Genomic DNA, 21,837 nt, shown 5'->3' on the forward strand with positions numbered 1-21,837 from the left:
TTTTTTATTTTTTTTTTTTTACAGCCCATCTGTAAATAGGCCATCCAACCAACCAACTACCTACCTATCCCCATATTTGTTTTTGTTTTTCTGTCTTTTGCACACCAGTATTTCTACTTGCACATCTCATCTGCACATATATCACTCCAGTGTAAATTGCTAAATTGTAATTACTTCATCACTATTGGCCTATTTTGCCTTACCACCTTACTTCATTTGCACATGTAACGGATGTGAAATGGCTAGCTAGTTAGCGGGTACGCGCTACTAGCATTTCAATCAGTTACGTCACTTCCTGAGACTTAAGTAGGGTTTCCCCTTGCTCTGCAAGGGCCGCGCTTTTGTGGAGCGTAGTAACACGCTTCGTGCGTGTCAGTGTTGATTGAGTGCAGAGGCCCTCGTTCGCCCCCTTGTCGGGCGAGGGACGGTTTAAAGTTATACTGTTACACACACTCTGTATACAGAGTTTCTTCACTGTGTTATAGACTGTATGATTGTTTATCCATGTGTAACTCTGGTTGTTGTTTAGGTCGTACTGCTTGCTTATCTTGGCCAGGTTGCAGTTGTAAATGAGAACTTTTCTCACTGGTCCTCTGATGAAATAAAGGTGAATAAATAAATACAATTATACATTTTTTGCTAGACCTGGCAACCTGCCCTCACACGAAACGATGATAGCAAACACTAGCGTTAATCAGGTAAAGACTGCAGTGTGGTGGTAAAATTATTCAATACTGATTGTGAATGTGCATAGTGTCGTGTTTTGCAGCGATGATTTTGTTTTGTTAACACCGCCATGCAATAATTGTGTGAGTTGCCTGGATTAGGGACGTCGAACGTTTCAGGCTTCTGTGTACTACGCTACAGCAGGTGAGTGAATGCGCCCTGCAGTCCATTATACTGTTCAATGGAGGCTATCAAATCTCGAGTAGCGCCTAGAACTTGTGGGCTGTCTTGGCGCGCTACTGTTTGTAACCAAAAATATCCGGGTTAAATGAGAATACTTTCAGGTCGACTTTCTCGATCCCAGTACTGGGTCAAGCACCCTTTATCACTTACAGCCCACGAAGTTCAGGGCGCAATGCAATCTGCAGTGATACGACCCAATTGTTTCTTTGTGACCTCCTGCCCTGCGCTGTTGTTCGTGCTCATGACCACCTCATATCAACCGGCGCAAGACGTGTGTGCAGAACTAAGATAAACGGGTAGCTCGCATAGCGAGCTGCCCGATAAAGTGCGCAATCCGAGATATGTTTCAGCGTCCAACCTAGCTGTAAAAGTTGACAAGCTGCCCAGCTTAGTGCTATCTACAATGCTACTATATTCTAAACATGTGATTGATATACATTCAACCTTACATCCACTCTTACTGCTACTGTACAATGGACACATCCTTGGCTCCGCCACATCCTATACAAATCAGCGAACTGCTCTGTTTTCTTATATTTGTGTTGTGGCTGTGGAAACCCCGTGGTAGAAGCTCAGTATAAACTGAAAGATTTTAAAAAAAGATAATGTTGTTATCTAGCGCCCCCACTCGATCCGGTTCTCCGCACCGCGTCTCCCGTCTGCCTGGCGCTCCTCCCTCGCCGCACCCACTACACCACCGGTATATGCGCCATTTGAAACGAAAGCGAGCGGGCTGAGGGGGAAACCCCCGATGTCGCCAGTCTAAACAACAATGGGTGGACTTATAGTTTTAAACTGTTTCCGGCTACAATTTTTTAAATGTTTTTTATTTTATTAACAACAAATCAATACAGAAAGTACACGAGGGAATTTCCGGCTCATTATATCGATAAATGGGGAGATGAAGACGTCAGTCACACTGTCCAAGTCAGTCCAACTAAAAGGTTACAGTAACTGGATCGAGGGTTACATTCACTGTAACGTTACAAGGTAAGATTATGCACACAGTATGCGTTTTATTACTAGCTAGGTAACTAAGCTACTGTTAGTTAGCTAACGACGTCGTAGGTTGACAAAAGTGTAACGTTGCTATTTTAACATGTCAAATAAAGTATGTTACTGAATCCTTTCAGCTATTGCTACATACACCTACCTTCGTAGCCAAGTAACGTGAGTTAGCCAATGTTCCATGCTGTGGCTGTGCTTGTCATCTTGGTTCAATGTGAGGCAGGCAGGTGTAGTGCGAGGGCAAGGTCATTTTGCTCAATTTGAAAGAATGGTCTTTACATAATTCAGGTAGTTTGCTGGTCAGTTAGGTAAGTAGGGGTGTCAATTGAGTATGGCTGCTTCTACGTGCAAATTAGGATGATTACTTTTGAAAAAGCTAGAAATGCGCTTGAATGCACGACTCAAATGGCAAGCGTGGTGGTATGCGTTCTAGTGGTGCTCTAGGATGCAACGACCGCGCAATCCACAAATGGAAGGTATTGACCCAACTGCCATTTTCATCCAGAATAATAACATGTTACAATAGTCAAGCCACTTTCTCTGAAATGACATCCCTTTATTTTCAAGTTTAGCCTGTTTTAGTTACCGACATGATTTCAAATCGGCTTGCTAAACGCACTGATGAAATGCAAATGGTTTATGGGATTTTCAGTTAATTTAATAGACGCAAATGGAATAATTTGGGCCCGTTTTACAATAAAAATACTTTGTAGTATAAAAAAACAACGAATCACTACTGAAAATCCACAAGTCTATGCAATAATCAAACCTCTAAGTTTTGTTTTTAATATCGTTACGGTGCCTTTTTTGCATTGTTCTGCTTTGTTTTAGCCTAAGTTAATAAATTATGGAATTGTATGGACAATCCATATCATTAGCTTTTCTTTGTGTTTCTTATGGTGTATTGAAATACATATTAGGTCTACTTGTGTTGTCTAACTCACTTCTCTTATGACTTTTTTCCCAGGTGGAGTTCTCTGAAAGTCCATCATGGAGACTAAATGCAATGCACAGCTGGCCAGGGACAGTGCAACCATGCCATCGGTTTACTGTAAACCATAGCTCATTAAATTAAAATGGGCTACACGTCTGTTCCACAAACAGAGCTAAACATCCTTGCCTCAAACATGGCACATTCCCCGGTGTACGTCAGGCCTGAAGTCAAAACCTGTAAATAGTTAAATTATCAAAAGTAAAGCCATTGAGGAAAGAAATGCACCTGCCAACTTGAAGGGATTGTGCCAAATACGTATTGTCCAGTCCCTACACCGTTGCCCAGTGTGGTCGATAGGCTGTTGATCGACCAAGATTTCTTTAGTTGAGCAGAAGCAAAAACATTTTATTTATCATGGTGTACAAGACACCTGTCTGATTCATGCTTGTCTGAGTGGACTAATCCATTGTGGAGGCCGTGGGGATGGCACAGTCCATCACTCTAAGACATCTGCTACTGAAATTGTACATGGTTACATTACCTAAGAACAATGGTGCAATGCTAATAAAAAATAATGTATTTTTATAACAAATGCGCCTTCTCTTGCGTTGGATAGTGGTCACTGTCCGGTGTTCTGAAACACACCAGTGCGCTGTTGAATTGGCGCCTTTTCCTAGACCATGTTGCTATGTGCATAATAGCAAAGTTAACCAGCATATTGTTGAGAACAATGCGGCGGAGGCAGCAGCAGAGTTAGGAGATGAGGAAACAGCCCTTGTCTTATTGTCTAAGAAAAGTGAGGAGAGGGGAAACCCCAACTTAATTAGGTATATAATCAATAGCATAACTGTTAAATGTGTCTGGCTTTATAAATCATCCATGTATATCTACAGAAATAAGACAAATCCTGCTTTTGTTGCCTGTTTTGGTGTTTGTTGTTCATCTTTGCTTTGCTGTAATAAAGGCTTTACACTTTTTCATTTGACCAGCCTCTGGTAATATTTATAATTTATTTAGTTTTCCAAATTGTCAGAAAAATAATAACCCTCTTTTTTTGTTGTTGATCTCCTTATTGTTATTACTATTGTTATGATCATCATTATAGTAATAATAAGTAAGACACTGCATCTCAGTGCTAGAGGCGTCACTGCAGTACCTGGTTCGAATCCAGGCTGCATCACACCCACCCGTGATTGGGAGTCCCATAGGGCGGTTGTAACGGCTGTCGTAGTCGTTCTCCTCCTCAGACGAGGAGGAGCATGGATCGGACCAAGATGCAGAGTGGTTAGTGTTCATTATTTAATGAAAAAAATCAACAAAACACTTCAAAATACAAAACCAACAAACGTGACAAACCCGAAACAGTCCTGTGTGGACCAAACACAAACACAGGAACAAACACCCACAAAACACAAGTGAAACCCAGGCTGCCTAAGTATGATTCTCAATCAGGGACAACGATTGACAGCTGTCTCTGATTGAGAATCATACCCGGCCGGACACAAACATCCCAACATAGAAAATACCACATAGACAAACCCACCCAACTCACGCCCTGACCAACTAAATAAATGCAAGAAAAAGGAAAACAGGTCAGGAACGTGACAGCGGTGCACATTTGGCCCAGCGTCGCCCGGGGTAGGCCGTCATTGTAAATACAATTTAGTTCTTAAATTACTTGCCTAGTTAAAGAAAAGGTTAAATAAATATATATTTAAATCATTAGTAGGCTTAGTATAGCAGCCTTGTATAGACTCCATTGAGCTGTAGGCCTAAGAGCACTTCCTGTTTAGTCTTAATACCCTAACTTACTTAGGCCTATATTTCAATACTTACATAGGCTACTGTATCATTCATTCGTCCATGTCATCACACAGCATACGAGTCATTCATGATTTGAAATGCAATCAAGCATTTTGGTTATAAAATAAAGGAAGCCTTGAATAATTCACTTAAACAATAAATAAACCGTTCCATTTTGGAAATTACATTCACAAATGAATGTGACTGTTTTTAGTCTTTTCTGTAATAAAGGCTCAACAAAAAAAGTTACAACAGACAAAATTATATTGTAATCTAACAGCACCTAAATGGCACATAATATGCACTCAACGCTTGCTCCTTACCTTCTTTTTCTTGATCTCCAGTATTTTCCACAACTAGTCACATTTATTGCACACATTTGACTTCCCCTTTACTTCATGAGCAACCAGTAAACATTCCCTCGTTTTGAGTTTATTTGTAACGTCCTCTGTATCCATTTTGCTGTTATGGTGTTCAAAGTTTGTTATAACCAATTTATGGATGTGATTATGATATGCTTATATGTCAGGCCCTATTGGTCATGTGCATGCGATGCGTACATGTCACATAAAGAGAGCAAGGGTTTAAGGAAGGTTTTTCCTAAACAAATGAATGATTTCGGTAACAGAACATTTAATTCAGAAATGTCTGTAATTATGTTGCAGCTTCAGCAACACAAACAGCGCGATAAACACTGGTGGTCGCTGCAGCAGAGAGGAGAGGGAGACAAAGGGTGTTAGTCACAGTCACTCGCTGTTTTTTTTTTTTTACACATTTGCAGCAAGTCTGAGCCAGGCCCGGCACAATCAAATCAATTGCTGGTCGGACTCTCTCATTTGCATCTTAATTATTTCATCAAACAGTGCGCTTAAAGGATCAGACAAGCTCAGTGAATATAAAACATGTGTGATTAAAACACATAGGATATGTCTATATTTGGAAAAATACACGTTTTAAAATTCAAACCAATCGATTGGTCGAAAGAACAGACGACTCTTGGTCGACCAAGATTTTGTTGTTGTTGGGGACAGCCCCAAACTTAAGTCGCGTCTGCTAAGAGCATCTGCTAAATTTCAAACGTAAATGTAAGGTGACTGGTCATGTTATTACGTTAGGTCATATTGTTATTACGTTGTGATAGAGTTGTGGTTGCCACAACTGTTTTTGGGCCAGGAACAATAAGCCCTCCTTTTTGGGGGACTGCTTACGAAATGCTGCCTGGTCGTGGAAACTGTGTTTAATTACTGTAGGCATATTTGACCCGTCTTAAAAAAAAAAAAAGAATAAACGTTTAACCTTCTCGTTTTCAAAGTTGTTAAAGGAGGAGCCGGCGCCATTGCTGCAGTCTGAAAAAAAGACAGGTAAATAGCGGCTGTCCAGGCTGAAAATGTTGGCTCACATTACACTGAAATACAAGAACATTACCATCAAAGATGAAATTGCATTGAATCTAATTAATTAGATCTTACCATTCGTTTGTTGTGCTGTGTATTTCAATATTGTCTATTAAACATTTTCCCTTGTCTTCCAATAGTTGTATTAGTCTGTGATTCAAGGTCTACGTTAAGATTGAAGACAACAGGGATGGTGCCATTGTTATAATTCAAAACTCTTAAGAATCCAGGGTTGTGGCCCTTATTCCAGTGAGATGGTGAGGATTGGAGAACCGTGGCGCAGTTTCAAAGCAAAATGGATAGTATGTTAAACATTTAATTATTTAATTATAAACCCTGTTTTGAAAATCGGCTAGAATTTTTTAAAGTCTTTGAACATAGTCAAATCTTCCAGAAGGGAGATGGCCTTGAAAAAGCAAATGGAAACATGGAAAACATTAAAATATGATATCTCTCAACTTGAAACTGTCAATCGCTCCTCAATCTCAACTCTCATCTCCACCATAACCCCAAACTCTTCAACCCTGCTTTGCCTATGTGTGACCCCCCCCCCCACCCTGCTGCATTGACTCTAATTGGTTTTATGAATCCATTGCAGTACAAAATTGAAACATATTTTTAAACAGTGAGATATGTTTTCATGTTCTCTATTTACAGATAGATCTACCAATCATTTTGGTGTTTCTAACATTAGCGCTCTATGCATGTGGTAGAGCAGAGTACAGAACAGGGAATGCTGTCCTATGTGTTCTCCAGGTAAGGACCAGCTCTGTATACTATATGGATTATTATGAAGAAAATACATTCCAATACCAATCAATCCATGACACTGACCTTCTATCCCACAGGAAACCGGGTACATAAACACTGTACAGAATTGACAAGTACTTCCTGTGCCCCCTGTACCGACTCCACTTTCCTTGATGAACCCAATGGTCTTACGGCATGCATACTGTGTACAAACTGTGACCCTGGCTTTGGTTTGACGGTAAAGCAGTCATGTAGACCTTCATCAGACACGGTGTGTGGGACACTGGAGGGGTTCTACTGTCATGACCCAACTAAGGATGGTTGTAGAGCAGCCCAGAGACACAGCAGCTGTAAACCTGGTCAATACATCAGTGACACAGGTATGTCTTCTTGCAAATCTTCCATTGACATCAGTACATGATTTATGCAATCGTGAGTTAAGCACATCTCAAGTTAGGATCCTTAATGAGTTTCACCCTGTGTTGGWGCAGGAACAACATCTACAGATACTGTGTGTTCTGACTGTACTGGTGATGCCTATTCAGATGGATCATTTACATCCTGCCAGCCACACACACAGTAAGTGTGGCTCATGCAAATGGTTATTTCCTTCAAATACTGCAATATGCGAACAGTTTTCATAATGTAAAACTGAAAGTTAGATGACTGAATTGTTGATTTACCAGTGGTCTATTTCTCTTATTATAGATGTGATACCTTGAAGCTTCAGCAAATTAAACCTGGAACTCATTGGTCCGATTCTGAATGTGGACCACAGACCTCCCTTTCCATAGCTGTAATAATATCTGCTGTGGTGGTGTTACTAGCTTTGATAGCAGCAGTGACGGCAGTAGCTATTAGGAAAAAAAGAAAAGATCCTGTATCCGGTGAGATTATTTGGAGGAATTGTACAGTTTCATTTATTGTTTTAATTGCCCAGATGAACAAGTGAGAAACATCCAACACTGAATCAAATCACATTTTATTTGTCATATGTGCCAAATACAACGGGTGTAGACTTTACTGTGAAATGCTTGCTTACAAGCCCTTCTAAACGATGCAGTTAACAAATAAATACAAAATAGTAACACGAGGATTCCAATAAAATGCACAAGAATGCAGCTATATACAGGGAGTACCAGTACAGTTCCCGTGTTGCTCAGTTGGTAGAGCATGGCGCTAGGGTTGTCGGTTCGATTCTCACGGGGGAACAGTATGAAAATGTATGCACTCACTGAGTCGCTCTGGAAAAGAGCATCTGCTAAATTACTCAAATAAATACTAGAGCACACAAGATGAAAATGCCATACAGTGTATGTTATCCATTTCTAAAGTTATTTTTGTCTCAATGTTAATTCTTGTACCTTTACAGATAGGACTTTTCCAGAGACACAAAGCCCTACACAGGTATGTCAATGAATAACCCACCAATACCCACTGTATTTTCTATCATACTCAATGTGGTAAGGAGATGGCTGACAGGAATTTATATTCCCACAAGGGTTGCACTTTTTTATGTTTTATTGAGTTGAGGTTTCCTTTTTATTAGGTATCAGACAGAGAGGGAAAGTCAATGCTGTTTGTGGGAACAAGAACAGGTAAGGTAGCCGATAACATCAGAATGGCAGTAGCTTGAGTTCATGAATTTCAGACCGATTTGAACCAAAAATATTTATTACTTATTACTTTACATATTTTTTTTCATAAACTTGACTTCTATTAATATTATTAAATTTTACTCTTATGAATATTATGCTTACCAGATTCAAGCCTCCAGGACATTCATCAGAACAATCCAGTCTAATGTGTGGTTCATTGGCTTGAAAACGAGACTAGGCAGTAGGGCACAATTTCTGTCCACTACATGGTAAATGTGATCTAGACTCCATTTTTAAATAAAAGTTGGAGGCTGGCACATTTGTTTTGTGGTGTACAGATTAAAAAGACCATGACCTTGATAGACAGCCTGAAACCCTAAAACGTAACTTTTTATTGAATTTTTTATCTTCCAATACTGTGGACGAAGATGGAAACTTTACAAGCCAGGTCTGTTCTGTCCAGGAAAGGTCAGGTATGTCCATATTTTCAATGGTCAGTCCAAGTCAGTTGAACTAAAACACAAATTAGATTTTGTAAGACACTCCACCTGGTCTTTGGATGCTGGTGCCAGATACATTGAGCAATTGCCCTTGAACTGAGGAAATCTACAGATGATTCCACAACATCCCCATGGACCTAATGCCAGCAGCATACCACCCTGCATACCACTGCTGGCTTGCTTCTGAAGCTAAGCAGGGTTGGTCCTGGTCAGTCCCTGGATGGGAGACCAGGTGCTGCTGGAAGTGGTGTTGGAGGGCCAGTAGGAGGCACTCTTTCCTCTGGTCTAAACAAAGATCCCAATGCCCCAGGGCAGTGATTGGGGACACTGCTCTGTGTAGGGTGCCGTCTTTCGGATGGGACGTTAAACGGGTGTCCTGACTCTCTGAGGTCATTAAAGATCGCACTTATCGTAAGAGTAGGGTGTTAACCCCGGTGTCCTGGCTAAATTCCCAATCTGGCCCTCAACCATCACGGTCACCTAATAATCCCCAGTTTACAATTGGCTCATTCATCCCCCTCCTCTCCCCTGTAACTATTCCCCAGGTCGTTGCTGCAAATGAGAACGTGTTCTCAGTCAACTTACCTGGTAAAATAACGGTAAAATAAAAAATGCATCTGTTGATGATGTACTGTAGATTCTGTTGACTCAAACTGTGTAAAGGACATACGAATGAGATTTCCTGGACACTGGTATGGGAAAAAATGGACTCCACTTGTTGAGTGACCATGGATTTGTATAATCCCACAGAGGAAACATCAAGAGGCAATGGTGCAGTGTATGTCCAGTGTGACCCATGATGCATACCAATGGGACAAATGTTTTATGCAAATGTTTTGTATACAGTTCTGTTCTTACAATCCTCCCAAAATATATATTTTATTGTCACATACACCGGGATACGTGTAGTGAAATGTGTTTTACAGTTTCAGCCATAGGAGTACGCTGCCCCTGGAGTAAATTAGGGTTAACTGCCTTGCTCAAGGACACATCGACAGATTTTTCACCTTGATTGTATAGTTATTTGTATTGTACAGTTCCTTTGTGTTTAATGTGTATTTTGTAGGTATTGTATTATATGTTGTAGGTATTGTATTATACGTTGCACATTATTTATTGCATTGATAATGTATTGATGTTTTTGATTCCATGGGTTTACAGTCTATTCTATTGATTCCTTTTTGATTTTCTGTAAGTCATGGGTTGTGCTTGTTTCACCACCATCAGTGCTCAGTCTATCTGATGTCTATTGTTGCTGTAAGTGTATTGCTGGTGACTAATGTCCCCTCTTGGGATTAATAAGTAGAGGATCTGCAATACAATTAAGCCAGCTAACTTTCTTATGTTTTATGTACAAGTGTCCCAATGACGTTAGCTACATTGTAAAAATGCAATTGAAGAAAGCAAAATATGATATTTCAGACGTGTATTATTGAGTAAATTCCAAAACAATTCTTAATTTCTTTAGAGATTCCAAGCGAGAAGGATTATGTTGACATTCCTTTAAAAAGTGCATCCTTCCTTGAAGACTTACTGATTGGACAGGTGTCACAAGATTTATGTTCTCAATGTTCAAAACCCAATTCAATTAAACTACTCAGTCTGCCACCCAGAATGTGTAAGATACTGGTTGAATGAAACAGACGGAGGCCCAGCTATGATAGTCAAAATGTTTATTCACGAGAGCGCTAGTTCGTTGTACAAAGCCATTCATTTTATACTGGCTGCTTACGCACTTACATTCACACACAAATAGTAGATATCATACGCATATACATACACACAAACAGTAGGTATCCTACGCACATACTGTATCACTACCCAGCCGGCATAGATTAGGGACTGTGAGAAGCACTCCCTGTCCTCCCTCAAGATTAGGGAGTACTCACTGCCCTCTCCCAATCTCCCTGAGGCCCCTAGCAAGGTCGGCACCGAATTCTGCTCAGACAGTCTGTTTAAGATACTATAAAGATTCATTGTACAGATATATTGTTTTACCCTAATTCTGATTAAAACTACACACATCATAAACTGCTTCCTTGGCTAGCTTGGTTAGCTAATAGCTAGATAGATGGTTAATGGCACATATTTACGTTGTTAAACAAGGGAAATGGTGTTAGAATTGGTTTAATATATATACCTCCTCCACTGTCCATACATTCACACACACACACCAAAGGATTGGGATAACCTGGTTTGTTTTTTTCTTGTTCTATGTGGGAGTAGTTGCTCACCTGTCTGTCATTGTAAAGCGTGTGTGTGTGTGTGTTCAGCAGAGAACAACATTGTCGGAAGTTCAGATAGAAATTAATTGTCTAGATATAATCTTATGTGTCTCTCTGCCAAGAAGGTCAAGCAATTAATTATATCTCTATTCATTACATTAGGCTTACTACTATCTTCAACGTGTACATTGTCATCCACCTGAACTCAACCCTGTTGATGACGTCATCTATTGATGGATTGTGTTAATTAGAGCACACACCATAACAAAATGTGTTACAACGGGGAAAAAATGATATTGCACAAGTTCAGATAGTATTCTAACTCCTGTTTCACTGTGTTTTCTTACATGTTGTGCCTTCTGAACATTACCCGGTCCTTTATTGACTTTTTCTCTGTCCGTCTCTGTAGTGGCATGTTATTGTTTTATTTACGACATTGTCTTCTGTTATTTCCCCCAGTGGCCTGGCTGCGTTGGGCCGGGCTGTGAGGTGGTGGTGGTGGACTCTGGGTGCTGGTCTAGGCAGAGGAGCCTGCAGTGGAGGAGTGGCTGTGGGTTTTGAGGTGGTGCCCGTAACTTATTTTGTACATAATGTTTCTGCCACCATATCTTATGGCAAAAAAGAGCTTCTGGATATCAGGACAGCGATCACTCACCACGGATTAGACAAAGATTTTTTCTTCAACGCACAGGATATACTGCTAACACCCGACAAGGCCAACATCCCTGTTATTGGCAAGAGAAAGAGACGCAGGTACAGAGGACACAGAGCGGGGTGCCTCGTAAGGATCCGCAGAAGGCGAGTGGGAAAGCTGCCGTTACCGTCAATATTACTCGACAATGTACAATCATTGGACAAAAATTAGGCACGGTACGATCACGAATATCCTACCAACGGGACATCAAAAACTGTTTATTTACTACCACAGACGGATGCTGGCATTAAGACCACACTCAATCAGCTGTATAAGGAAATAAGCAAACAGGAAACCGCTCACCCAGAGATGGCGCTCCTAGTGGCCGGAGACTTTAATGCAGGGAAACTTAAATCAGTTTTACCTAATCTCTATCAACATGTTAAATGCGCAACCAGAGGGGGAAAAAATTCTAGATCATCTGTACTCCACAAACAGACGCGTACAAAGCTCTCCCTTGCTCTCCATTTGGTAAATCTACCACAATTTTATCCTCCTGATTCCTGCTTACAAGCTAAAATTAAAGCAGGAAGCACCTGTGACTCGGTCTATAAAAAAGTTGTCAGATGAAGCAGATGCTAAACTACAGGACTGTTTTGCTAGCACAGACTGGAACATGTTCCGGGATTCTTCCAATTGCATTGAGGAGTACACCACCTCAGTCACTGGCTTTATCAATAAGTGCATTGAGGACGTCGCCCCCACAGTGACTGTACGTACATACCCCAACCAGAAGCCATGGATTACAGGCAACATTCACACTGAGCTAAAGGGTAGAGCTGCCACTTTCAAGATGTGGGACTCTAACCCGGAAGCTTATAAGAAATCGTGCTATGCCCTCCGACGAACCATCAAACAGGCAAAGCGCCAATACAGGGCTAAGATTGAATCGTACTACACCGGCTCCGACGCTCGTCATATGTGGCAGGGCTTGCAAACTATTACAGTCTACAAAGGGAAGCAGAGCCGCGAGCTGCCCAGTGACACGAGCCTACAAGATGAGCTAAATCACTTCCATGCTCACTTCGAGGCAAGCAACACTGAGGCATGCATGAGAGCATCAGCTGTTCTGGCTGACTGTGTGATCACGCTCTCCTTAGCCGACGTGAGTAAGACCTTTAAACAGCTCAACATTCACAAGGCTGCGGGGCCAGGCAGATTACCAGGACGTGTGCTCCTGACATGTGCTGACCAACTGGCAGGTGTCTTCACTGACATTTTCAAAATGTCCCTGATTGAGTCTGTAATACCAATATGTTTCAAGCAGACCACCATAGTCCCTGTGCCCAAGAACACTAACGCAACCTACCTAAATGACTACAGACACGTAGCACTCACGTCTGTAGCCATGAAGTGCTTTGAAAGGCTGGTAATGGCTGGTAATGGCTCACATCAATACCATTATCCCAGAAACCCTAGACCCACCAATTTGCATTCCGCCCAAACAGATCCACAGATGATGCAATCTCTATCGCACTCCACTCTGCCCTTTCCCACCTGGACAAAAGGAACACCTATGTGAGAATGCTATTCATTGACTACAGCTCAGCATTCAAAACACCATAGTGCCCTCAAAGCTCATCACTAAGCTAAGGACCCTGGGACTAAACGCCTCCCTCTGCAACTGGATCCTGGACTTCCTGATGGGCCACCCCGTGGTTCGGGTAGGTAACAACACATCTGCCACGCTGATCCTCAACACTGGGGCCCCTCAGGGGTGCGTGCACAGTCCCCTCCTGTACTCCCTGTCCACTCATGACTGCATGGCCAGGCACGACTCCAACACCATCATCAAGTTTGCCGATGACACAACAGTGGTTGGCCTGATCACCGACAATGATGAGACAGCCTATACCAGGCCTGGGCAAATATAAAAAATGAGTTTTTCAAAGAAAAGGAAAGTAGACAATTTATGTAGGATGTTCCAGCAAGAGTGGACATCAAAATATTTCTTTATTGAGACATCAGGGAAAGCTGTGTGCTTAGTGTGCAAAGAGAGCATCGCTGTCTTGAAAGACTACAACTTGTCCCGACACTTCCAGACAAATCATGCAGAGAAATATAGGAATATGTCTTTTGAGCATGGGTAAAGTGCATTGAAAGAGTTGCTTTCTCAGTTGCAAAAGCAGCAAGGACTTTTCACAAAACTGCATTCAGCAAACAACGGAATTGTGATAGCTAGCTATGTACTGTCCCACAAAATTGCTTAACATAGCAAGCAATTCACTGAGGGCGAATTCATTAAAGAATGTTTAATTGACTCTGCAGCAATACTTTGCCCCAACAATAAAGAGCTGTTTGAAAATGTTTCCCTGTCAAGACGAACAGTGACACGGCATGTTGAGGACATCGCAGAGAATATGGAACAACAGTTGAAAGACAAGGTAAAGGATTTCACCTATTTCTCCTTGGCCCTGGATGAGAGCAGTGATTCAAGTGACACAGCGCAGTTGTTGATATTCTTACGAGGTCATAACCCCAGACTTTGAAATTACAGAGGAGCTTGCTTCAGTGCAGTCAATGAAGAGCACAACCACAGGGAAAGATTTATTGGAGGGGGTTAATGTGGCCTTTTGAAAAGGATACAAGATCAACTAGCTGAGCTGAACCCAGATCAGAAAATTGTTTTCCTGCATTGCATTAAACTTCAGGAGGTGTTCTGTAAATGTGTTCTGAAAATGAGCCATGTTGTGGATACAGTCACTAAAGTGGTAACCTTCATAAGAACTAAATCTTTAAATCACAGGCAGTTTGTCTCACTGCTGGAAGAGACAGTCGGGTCATGCAGATCTCCCCTACCACACAAACGTGAGATGCCTGAGTTTGGGGAAGGTGCTTAAAAGGGTGTGGGGCCTGAAGTCGGAGATTGCTGAGTTTTTGCAAATGAAAGGAAAATATGTGGATTTCCCTCAACTGCAAGATAAAGAATGGTTGGCTGATATTGCCTTCACTGTGGACATCATGGCCCTCATGAATGAACTGAATTCCAAACTACAAGGGAAGGGCCTTTTTGCACATCAGATGTACAGCCTTGTCAAAGCCTTCAAGGGAAAATTACTCCTCCTGACCCGCCAAGTAGAAGCAATCTCACCCACCTTCCGACACTTCTAGACTGATCACTATCAGATGACCAGCGGGAGAAGTATACATCGCTGCTGCGTGCTTTTAACGTTGAGTTTTCTCGTCGTTTTGAGGATTTCAAAGTGTTGGAAAATGACATGCTGTTGGTTTCCTCTCCTTTCACCTTCAGTGTGGATAACGCTCCCACTGACCGGCAACTTGAGCTTATCGATCTTCAGTCTGATGCAGTGATTCAAAACAATGTCACTGACGAGGTTCTATGCATCTCTCGATGAACAAAACTTTCCAAAGATTAGGAGTCATGCTCAGAAGATGTTTGTACTGTTTGGGTCAACCTATGTATGTGAACAGACATTTTCAGTGATCAAGGCACAGATCATCTCTTACTGACTCTCACCTCTCAGCAATCCTGTTCATAGCGAGGTCAGAAACTATACCTGACTTCACTGCTCTAGTCAATGTCCATCAGAGACTTCACTCCTCACACTGATTGAGTAGTTTAAACGTAATGTTGAGCTCTCTCTCTTTCTTGTGTTTTTGTGCATACCCGTTAACAAGAGTTCTGTCCGTGGTGCTGAATGCACAGTGTACTTTTACCTCTGTGTAGTTCATTGCATGTATAATGATGAAATTACCTACCAAAAGGAGAACATGGATGTGGTTTATTTCTGTGCATGTTAAAAAAGTTAAATAAGTAGAATATCTGGATGTGATTTACAGTAGATATATCTGTCAACACAGTCATACACATGATGGATAATCCTGTAAAATGATTCTGGCCTGCGATGGCAAAAATATATTCTAATGTGGCCCTCCATGGAAAATAATTGCACAGGCTTGGCATATAGGGAGGTTGTCAGAGACCTCGCCGTGTGATGCTAGTACAACAACCTCTCCCTCAACGTGATCAAGACAAAGGAGATGATTGTGCACTACAGGAAAAGGAGGACTGAGCACGCCCCCATTCTCATCGATGGGGCTGTAGTGGAGCAGGTTGAGAGCTTCAAGTTCCTTGGTGTCCACATCACCAACAAACTACAATGTTCCAAACACACCGAGACAGTCGTGAAGAGGGCACGCCTATTCCCCCTCAGGAGACAAAATATTTGGCATGGGTCCTCAGATCCTCAAAAGGTTCGACAGCTGCACCATCGAGAGCATCCTGACTGGTTGCATCACTGCCTGGTATGGCAACTGCTCTGCCTCCGACCGCAAGGCACTACAGAGGGTAGTGCGTACGGCCCAGTACATCACTGGGGCCAAGTTGCCTGCCATCCAGGACCTCTTCACCAGGTGGTGTCAGACGAAGGCCCTAAAAATTGTCAAAAACTCCAGCCACCCTAGTCATAGACTGTTCTCTCTGCTACCGCACGGCAAGCGGTACGGTGCCAAGTCTAGGTCCAAAAGGCTTCTTAACAGTTTCTACTCCCAAGCCATAAGACTCCTGAACAGCTAATCAAAGGGCTACCCAGACCCCTCTTTTACGGTGTTGCTACTCTCTGTTAACTATACCTACATGTACATATTACCTCAATTAGCCCAACTAACCGGTGCCCCCGCACATTGACTCTGTACCGGTACCCCTTGTATAGAGCCTCGCTATTGTTATTTTACTGCAGCTGTTTAATTATTTGTTACTTTTATTTTAAATTTTTTACTCAGCAATTTTTTACTTACCACTTACTTTTCTGAAAACTGCATTGTTGGTTAAGGGCTTGTCAGTAAGCATTTCATGGTAATATCTACACCTGTTGTATTCGGCGTATGTGTCAAATACAATATTATTTTATTTTGACTCTACTGCGTGTCGAAAGCGTTCAACAGGGATGCTGGCCCATGTTGACTCCAATGCTTCCCACAGTTGTGTCAAGTTGGCTGGATGTCCTTTGGGTGGTGGACCATTCTTGATACACATGTGAAACTGTTGACTGTAAAAACCCAGCAGCGTTGCCTGGCATGTACTACCATACCCCGTTCAAAGGCACTTAAATAATTTGTCTTGCCCATTCACCCTCTGAATGGCACGCATACACAATCCAAGTCTCAATTGTCTCAAGGCTTTGAAATTCTTCTTTAACCTGTCTCCTCCCCTTCATCTACACTGAAGTGGATTTAACAAGTGACATCAATACGCGATCATAGCTTTCACCTGGATTCACCTGGTCAGTCTACTGTATCTCATGGAAAGAGCAAAACTGTAAGGTTTTGTGAATTTCTTCTTAACTGACATTTTTTCCTTAACTATAGACCCATGAAGAAAGTTTAGCAAAGTTTCTATTCCTCAAAAAGGTTATTGGAAATGTTCTTGCTCTATTTCATATGTTTCTCTTTAAGCAATAAGTTAAAAAGAAATGTGTTTATTAAAAACAAAGTTATTGGATTTGTTCTTAATTCCAAGATAGCTAATCCCTTGTTTTAAACTCTGGGCAGTGAGAGAATAGGCCCATGAAAGAAATTGAACAAACTTCATCTGAAAGTTTCAGTATTGATTATTTTAAACCATTAAAATCATAAAATTTTAAGATATTGTTGAGGAATTGCACTTACAAACTATCTTTACAACTTTTTTATTTTTTTCTTAAGAAGCTTCTTAAGTGAATCTGTAAACTATACACTACAATTTGTTTTACTAGTTATCAGTTTTGAGCTAATCGATTGATTAAGTCATATTTGGTATTTTTGATATTTGGTATGTATTTTAACAAATGACAAGAAAATCATATGAAAAGTTATGTGAATAATGCATTGTGAAAAGCCGATACTAGGACGTAATATGTATGTCAATTGTATGATTGATTTGGTGCAGTGAACAAGTGACTTTGAATATGTTTGTTGTACTCAGTCAATTGACAATGTTCCATGTCCAATGTCCCATTTTGATGATCTGCTGATTTATATGCTAATAGTTGTGAAAATGTACCACATACTTGTAAAATATTGCACCAGTGATTGAAAAACTGTAATAAAACACCCCGGGAGACAGGAGCATGCTTTTGTATGTTACTCAATCCCATTGATATCCTACTATAGTATAACTTGTCTCTCTGTTTGCCTAAATGAATACGTTTACAGTGTATGGTAACACTTTATTTTGATAGTCTACAGACTATCATTAACATTTAAACGAATTATCTACTAACCTTAACACTTATTCTAAACCTTAATCTTAACCGTAACTGTAGCAAGCAGTTGCTTATCAAGTCATACTATTAATAAACTCTGTAGAGCATCTACAGATCGAAAATCCGGACTATCCAAATAAATGTGACCCGGTGTATCGATTAAAATAATTGAATGAATCGAATATACACTTAACCCATTCCAGCAGTGCATTGTAACCTACCCTATAATTTCCTGGAGGGCAGGTAGTTTACCCCCGGTGATGGGTTTGGCAGACCGCACCACCCGTTAGAGAGCCCTGCGGTTGCGGGTGGTGCAGTTGCCGTACCAGGTGGTGATACAGCCCGACAGAATGCTCTCAATTGTGCATCTGTAAAAGTTTGTGAGGGTCTTGGGGGCCAAGACAAATTTCTTCAGCCTCCTGAGGTTGAAGAGGCGCTATTGTGCCTTATTCACCACACTGTTTATGAGGGTGGATCATCTCAGATTGTCAGTGATGTGTACCCCGAGGAACTTCTCCACTGCGATCCCGTCAATGTGGATGGGGGCGTGCTCCCTCTACTGTCTCCTGAAGTCCACGATCAGCCCTTTCGTTTTGTTGACATTGAGGGAGAGGTTATTTTCCTGGCACAGCTGTATAATTCTCTTGGAATTCAAGAGTCAATGCAATTCACACTGTGCATTAAAATGTTCTACTTGTCTACTAATACATTCAAAATAAAACCTTGTGAGAATTTTTGCCTATCATGCTGTACCAAAAGAAATTACCACCAACTCTGATTGTGTGGCAATAAAGAGTCTTGCTGTGACCAGTGTAAACAGACCAATCTAAAGACACTACATAAAGATGAAATGGGAGACCACGACCAGTACATCTTTCCTTTTGATCTTTCCTGTGAGCAGTGGCAGTCTTTCTTAATTAATAAAGTAGAATCTGGATCGGCCAATGCGTGAGACTTCTCTCTACACAAAAACAAAACTGAAACTATAGAAGTGCAAAAGAGCCGTCGTGGGGCAGTATGCCCACAAAAGCCTGGGACTTGGTTGGAGGCAGTACAGGGTCGTATTCAATAGGCACCAAACAGAATGAAAATGGACTGAAACTGCAAGGGAATACGTAACTTGTCCTATAAGAAACGCATGTTTTTAGTTTTCCATTGAAAAAGGGAAGTCTGCTACGGTCCACAACAATAAATACGTCCTAATACTTACATAGGTTACAACAGATCTACCTAACTCTCTTCCTGAAGATCTACCATCCTGTGGGTATTGAGTCCGAACATACCTGAGTTAGCTAGTTGAGAGTCATGTTCCAGGCCCTGACCAAATTGCAGATAATGCATTGCATCAACCAATAGTTGCATAGCACGTAATTAGCATGCCACGTCATCGACTGCGCATTCCCTTGCAGTTTCAGTCCATTTTCATTAGATTGCTATACCGCTCCGCTATATCATGTGGGTGGCATTCCTGCCTGACTACATTGCAGACACCTACCAGATCTCAAATCAAATCAAATCAAATGTTATTGGTCACATACACATGGTTAGCAGATGTTATTGCGAGTGTAGTGAAATGCTTGTGCTTCTAGTTCCGACAGTGCAGTAATATCTAACAAGTAATCTAACAATTCCACAACAACTATCTAATACACACACATCTAAGTTAAGGGAAGAAATAAGAATATGTACATATAAATATATGGATGAGCAATGACCAAATTGAAACATGTATGGAAACAGGTGAATTAACACTCCTCAGCTAGCAGGCTCAAGCAAGCTAAAACCCACATGGCAGCAAAAACTAACCAGTAGAAATTGTTAACAAGTTAGAAATGATTTAAACACACTTTGCTGTAGGCTACTATTTACTAGTTAACAAAAAATAATGTATGTCATATAAAATATATTCACCCCACCCAGTATTGTATAAAACTTACCAGAAAGCATGTAGTCCTTGGCTCAGACAGTGTAGTAGTGTGGGCTCAATAGCATCTCCTTAGTGTGCAAGATCTTGAGAATCAGCTGTACATGTGATGGAAGAGTGCACTGTGCATGCAGAGGGTTGCAATTCCATTGAATTGGGGAAAGTTCAACCAAAATATGACCTAGAATTGCCTTATGAGTATCCCACAAAAAATGTTCACCGTTATAAGCTAACTTTTTTGATGAATTTAAGCAAAATTCCCCAAATTCCAGGGCTTAACTTCCCATGGAAAACTTCCAGGAAATTTCCATACTTGAAATCAGTGGCCAATGATTTCAAGTCTGTATGTAGGCAGCAGCCTCTCTGTGTTGGTGATGGCTGTTTAACAGTCTGATGGCCTTGAGATAGAAGCTATTTTTCAGTCTCTCGGCCCCAGCTTTAATGCACCTGTACTGACCTCGCCTTCTGGATGATAGCGGGGTGAATAGGCAGTGGCTCAGGTGGGTGTTGTCCTTGATGATCTTTGTGGCCTTCAAGTGACATCTGGTGCTCTAGGTGTCCTGGAGGACAAGTAGTTTGTGCAGACCGCACCACCCACTGGAGAGCCCTGCGGTTGTGGGTGGTGCAGTTGCCGGACCAGGCGGTGATACAGCCCGGCAGGATGCTCTCAATTGTGCATCTGTAAAAGTTTGTGAGGGTTTGAGGTGACAAGTCAAATGTCTTCAGCCTCCTGAGGTTGAAAGCTTGGATAGGTGTTTAACATATCAGCCACCTCATATGATATAGGAATGTAATGACAACTATTGGTTGTCTTCAACATAATCATAATGGTGACGCACAATCATAATGGTTGTCTTCAACGTAATTACGTCTTCAACGTAATCAGGCAGGAACACCACCAGTATGTGGCTAGGTGATATGTTCAACACTTGCCCCGCGTGGCCATCCTTCCAAATCTCGTCTTGGAAGTCTGGAGAAATCCAGTATAGGATTCTGGGTTTGAATGGGAGTGTAGGTTTTTGTTCAAACCCTTATCTAGCGCACCTAACTAACTGGTTGATACGTTGAATCACGTTAGTTACGACTGGGTTTGGAGCGAAAACCTACAGGATGGTAGCTCTCCAGAAACAGGAACAGAGTTGGTCAGCCCTGCAATAGTGATTTGGGATTTGTAAAAAATAAAAGTAGAGGCCAATAAATCATCAAATAATCTGAATCAATTATGGTAATCTGTTATGTTAAGTATCCGTTGTAATACACCCTGAAATTATGAAGCAATGAAGACCACCTGGAACACACCCGTGTAGACCTGCGACGCTCCTGGAACGCGCCCACGGGCTAACAACGCAACCACGGGGTATCAGTGTCAAATACACTAGATAGCGGTAAATTGCGCGTGTCGCTTAGGCCGCGCATTGTGACTCGCTTGTGGGCGTGCTGGCAGCATATATCAGCATGTTTGATTGTGCGTCAAGAATTCAGCATAGCAAGTTTGTATGGTCTGGTTATTAAATGGATACATAGTTCAATAGTAATATGCTCTAAAACGCTCTGGTGACAAACAAACTTTGCTGCCCTGTTTCCAATTGTCCACATGGCTGGGAGAACCTATTCAAGTAAGTAAATACATTTCGAAAATGTAAAAATAAAAAAACTATGTATTTTTAGCTAACTAGCTACGGTGCAGGCTAACTCAAATGAGCTTCTAAATGAGCTAGCTAGTTGGCTAGCTAGCTATCTAGCCAACTTCACATACTGTATAGATAGCTAGCTAAGTGAATTAAATATCACCAGCTACCTAACTTCATATTAGCTAGCTATCTGTCAATCTCCAAGATGGCGTAGCAGTCAGACGTCTTTGTCTTGTCGTGTCCCGTGTATATATCTTTTTTTCC

The 21,837-nt window shown here is 41.4% G+C and overlaps 1 protein-coding gene and 1 long non-coding RNA gene across 2 annotated transcripts; both read left to right on the forward strand.

Moving 5' to 3' along the window:
- Positions 1 to 1,613: 1,613 nt before the first annotated feature.
- LOC139025431 (uncharacterized) lies at positions 1,614 to 3,836 on the forward strand. Its single transcript, XR_011477013.1, has 2 exons — positions 1,614 to 1,899; positions 2,885 to 3,836. It is a non-coding gene; the product is annotated as an uncharacterized lncRNA (long non-coding RNA).
- A 2,913-nt stretch (positions 3,837 to 6,749) lies between these two features.
- Positions 6,750 to 9,218, forward strand: LOC112074473 (tumor necrosis factor receptor superfamily member 14-like). Its single transcript, XM_024141642.2, has 7 exons — positions 6,750 to 6,804; positions 6,897 to 7,178; positions 7,290 to 7,377; positions 7,507 to 7,685; positions 8,171 to 8,205; positions 8,348 to 8,396; positions 8,562 to 9,218. The coding sequence occupies exons 1-7, from the start codon at positions 6,792 to 6,794 to the stop codon at positions 8,600 to 8,602; spliced, it is 687 nt and encodes a 228-aa protein (XP_023997410.2). The 5' UTR covers positions 6,750 to 6,791; the 3' UTR covers positions 8,603 to 9,218.
- Positions 9,219 to 21,837: the final 12,619 nt, after the last annotated feature.

This window comes from Salvelinus sp. IW2-2015, unplaced genomic scaffold (assembly GCF_002910315.2).
Source record: "Salvelinus sp. IW2-2015 unplaced genomic scaffold, ASM291031v2 Un_scaffold2647, whole genome shotgun sequence".
Classification (NCBI taxonomy): domain Eukaryota; kingdom Metazoa; phylum Chordata; class Actinopteri; order Salmoniformes; family Salmonidae; genus Salvelinus; species Salvelinus sp. IW2-2015.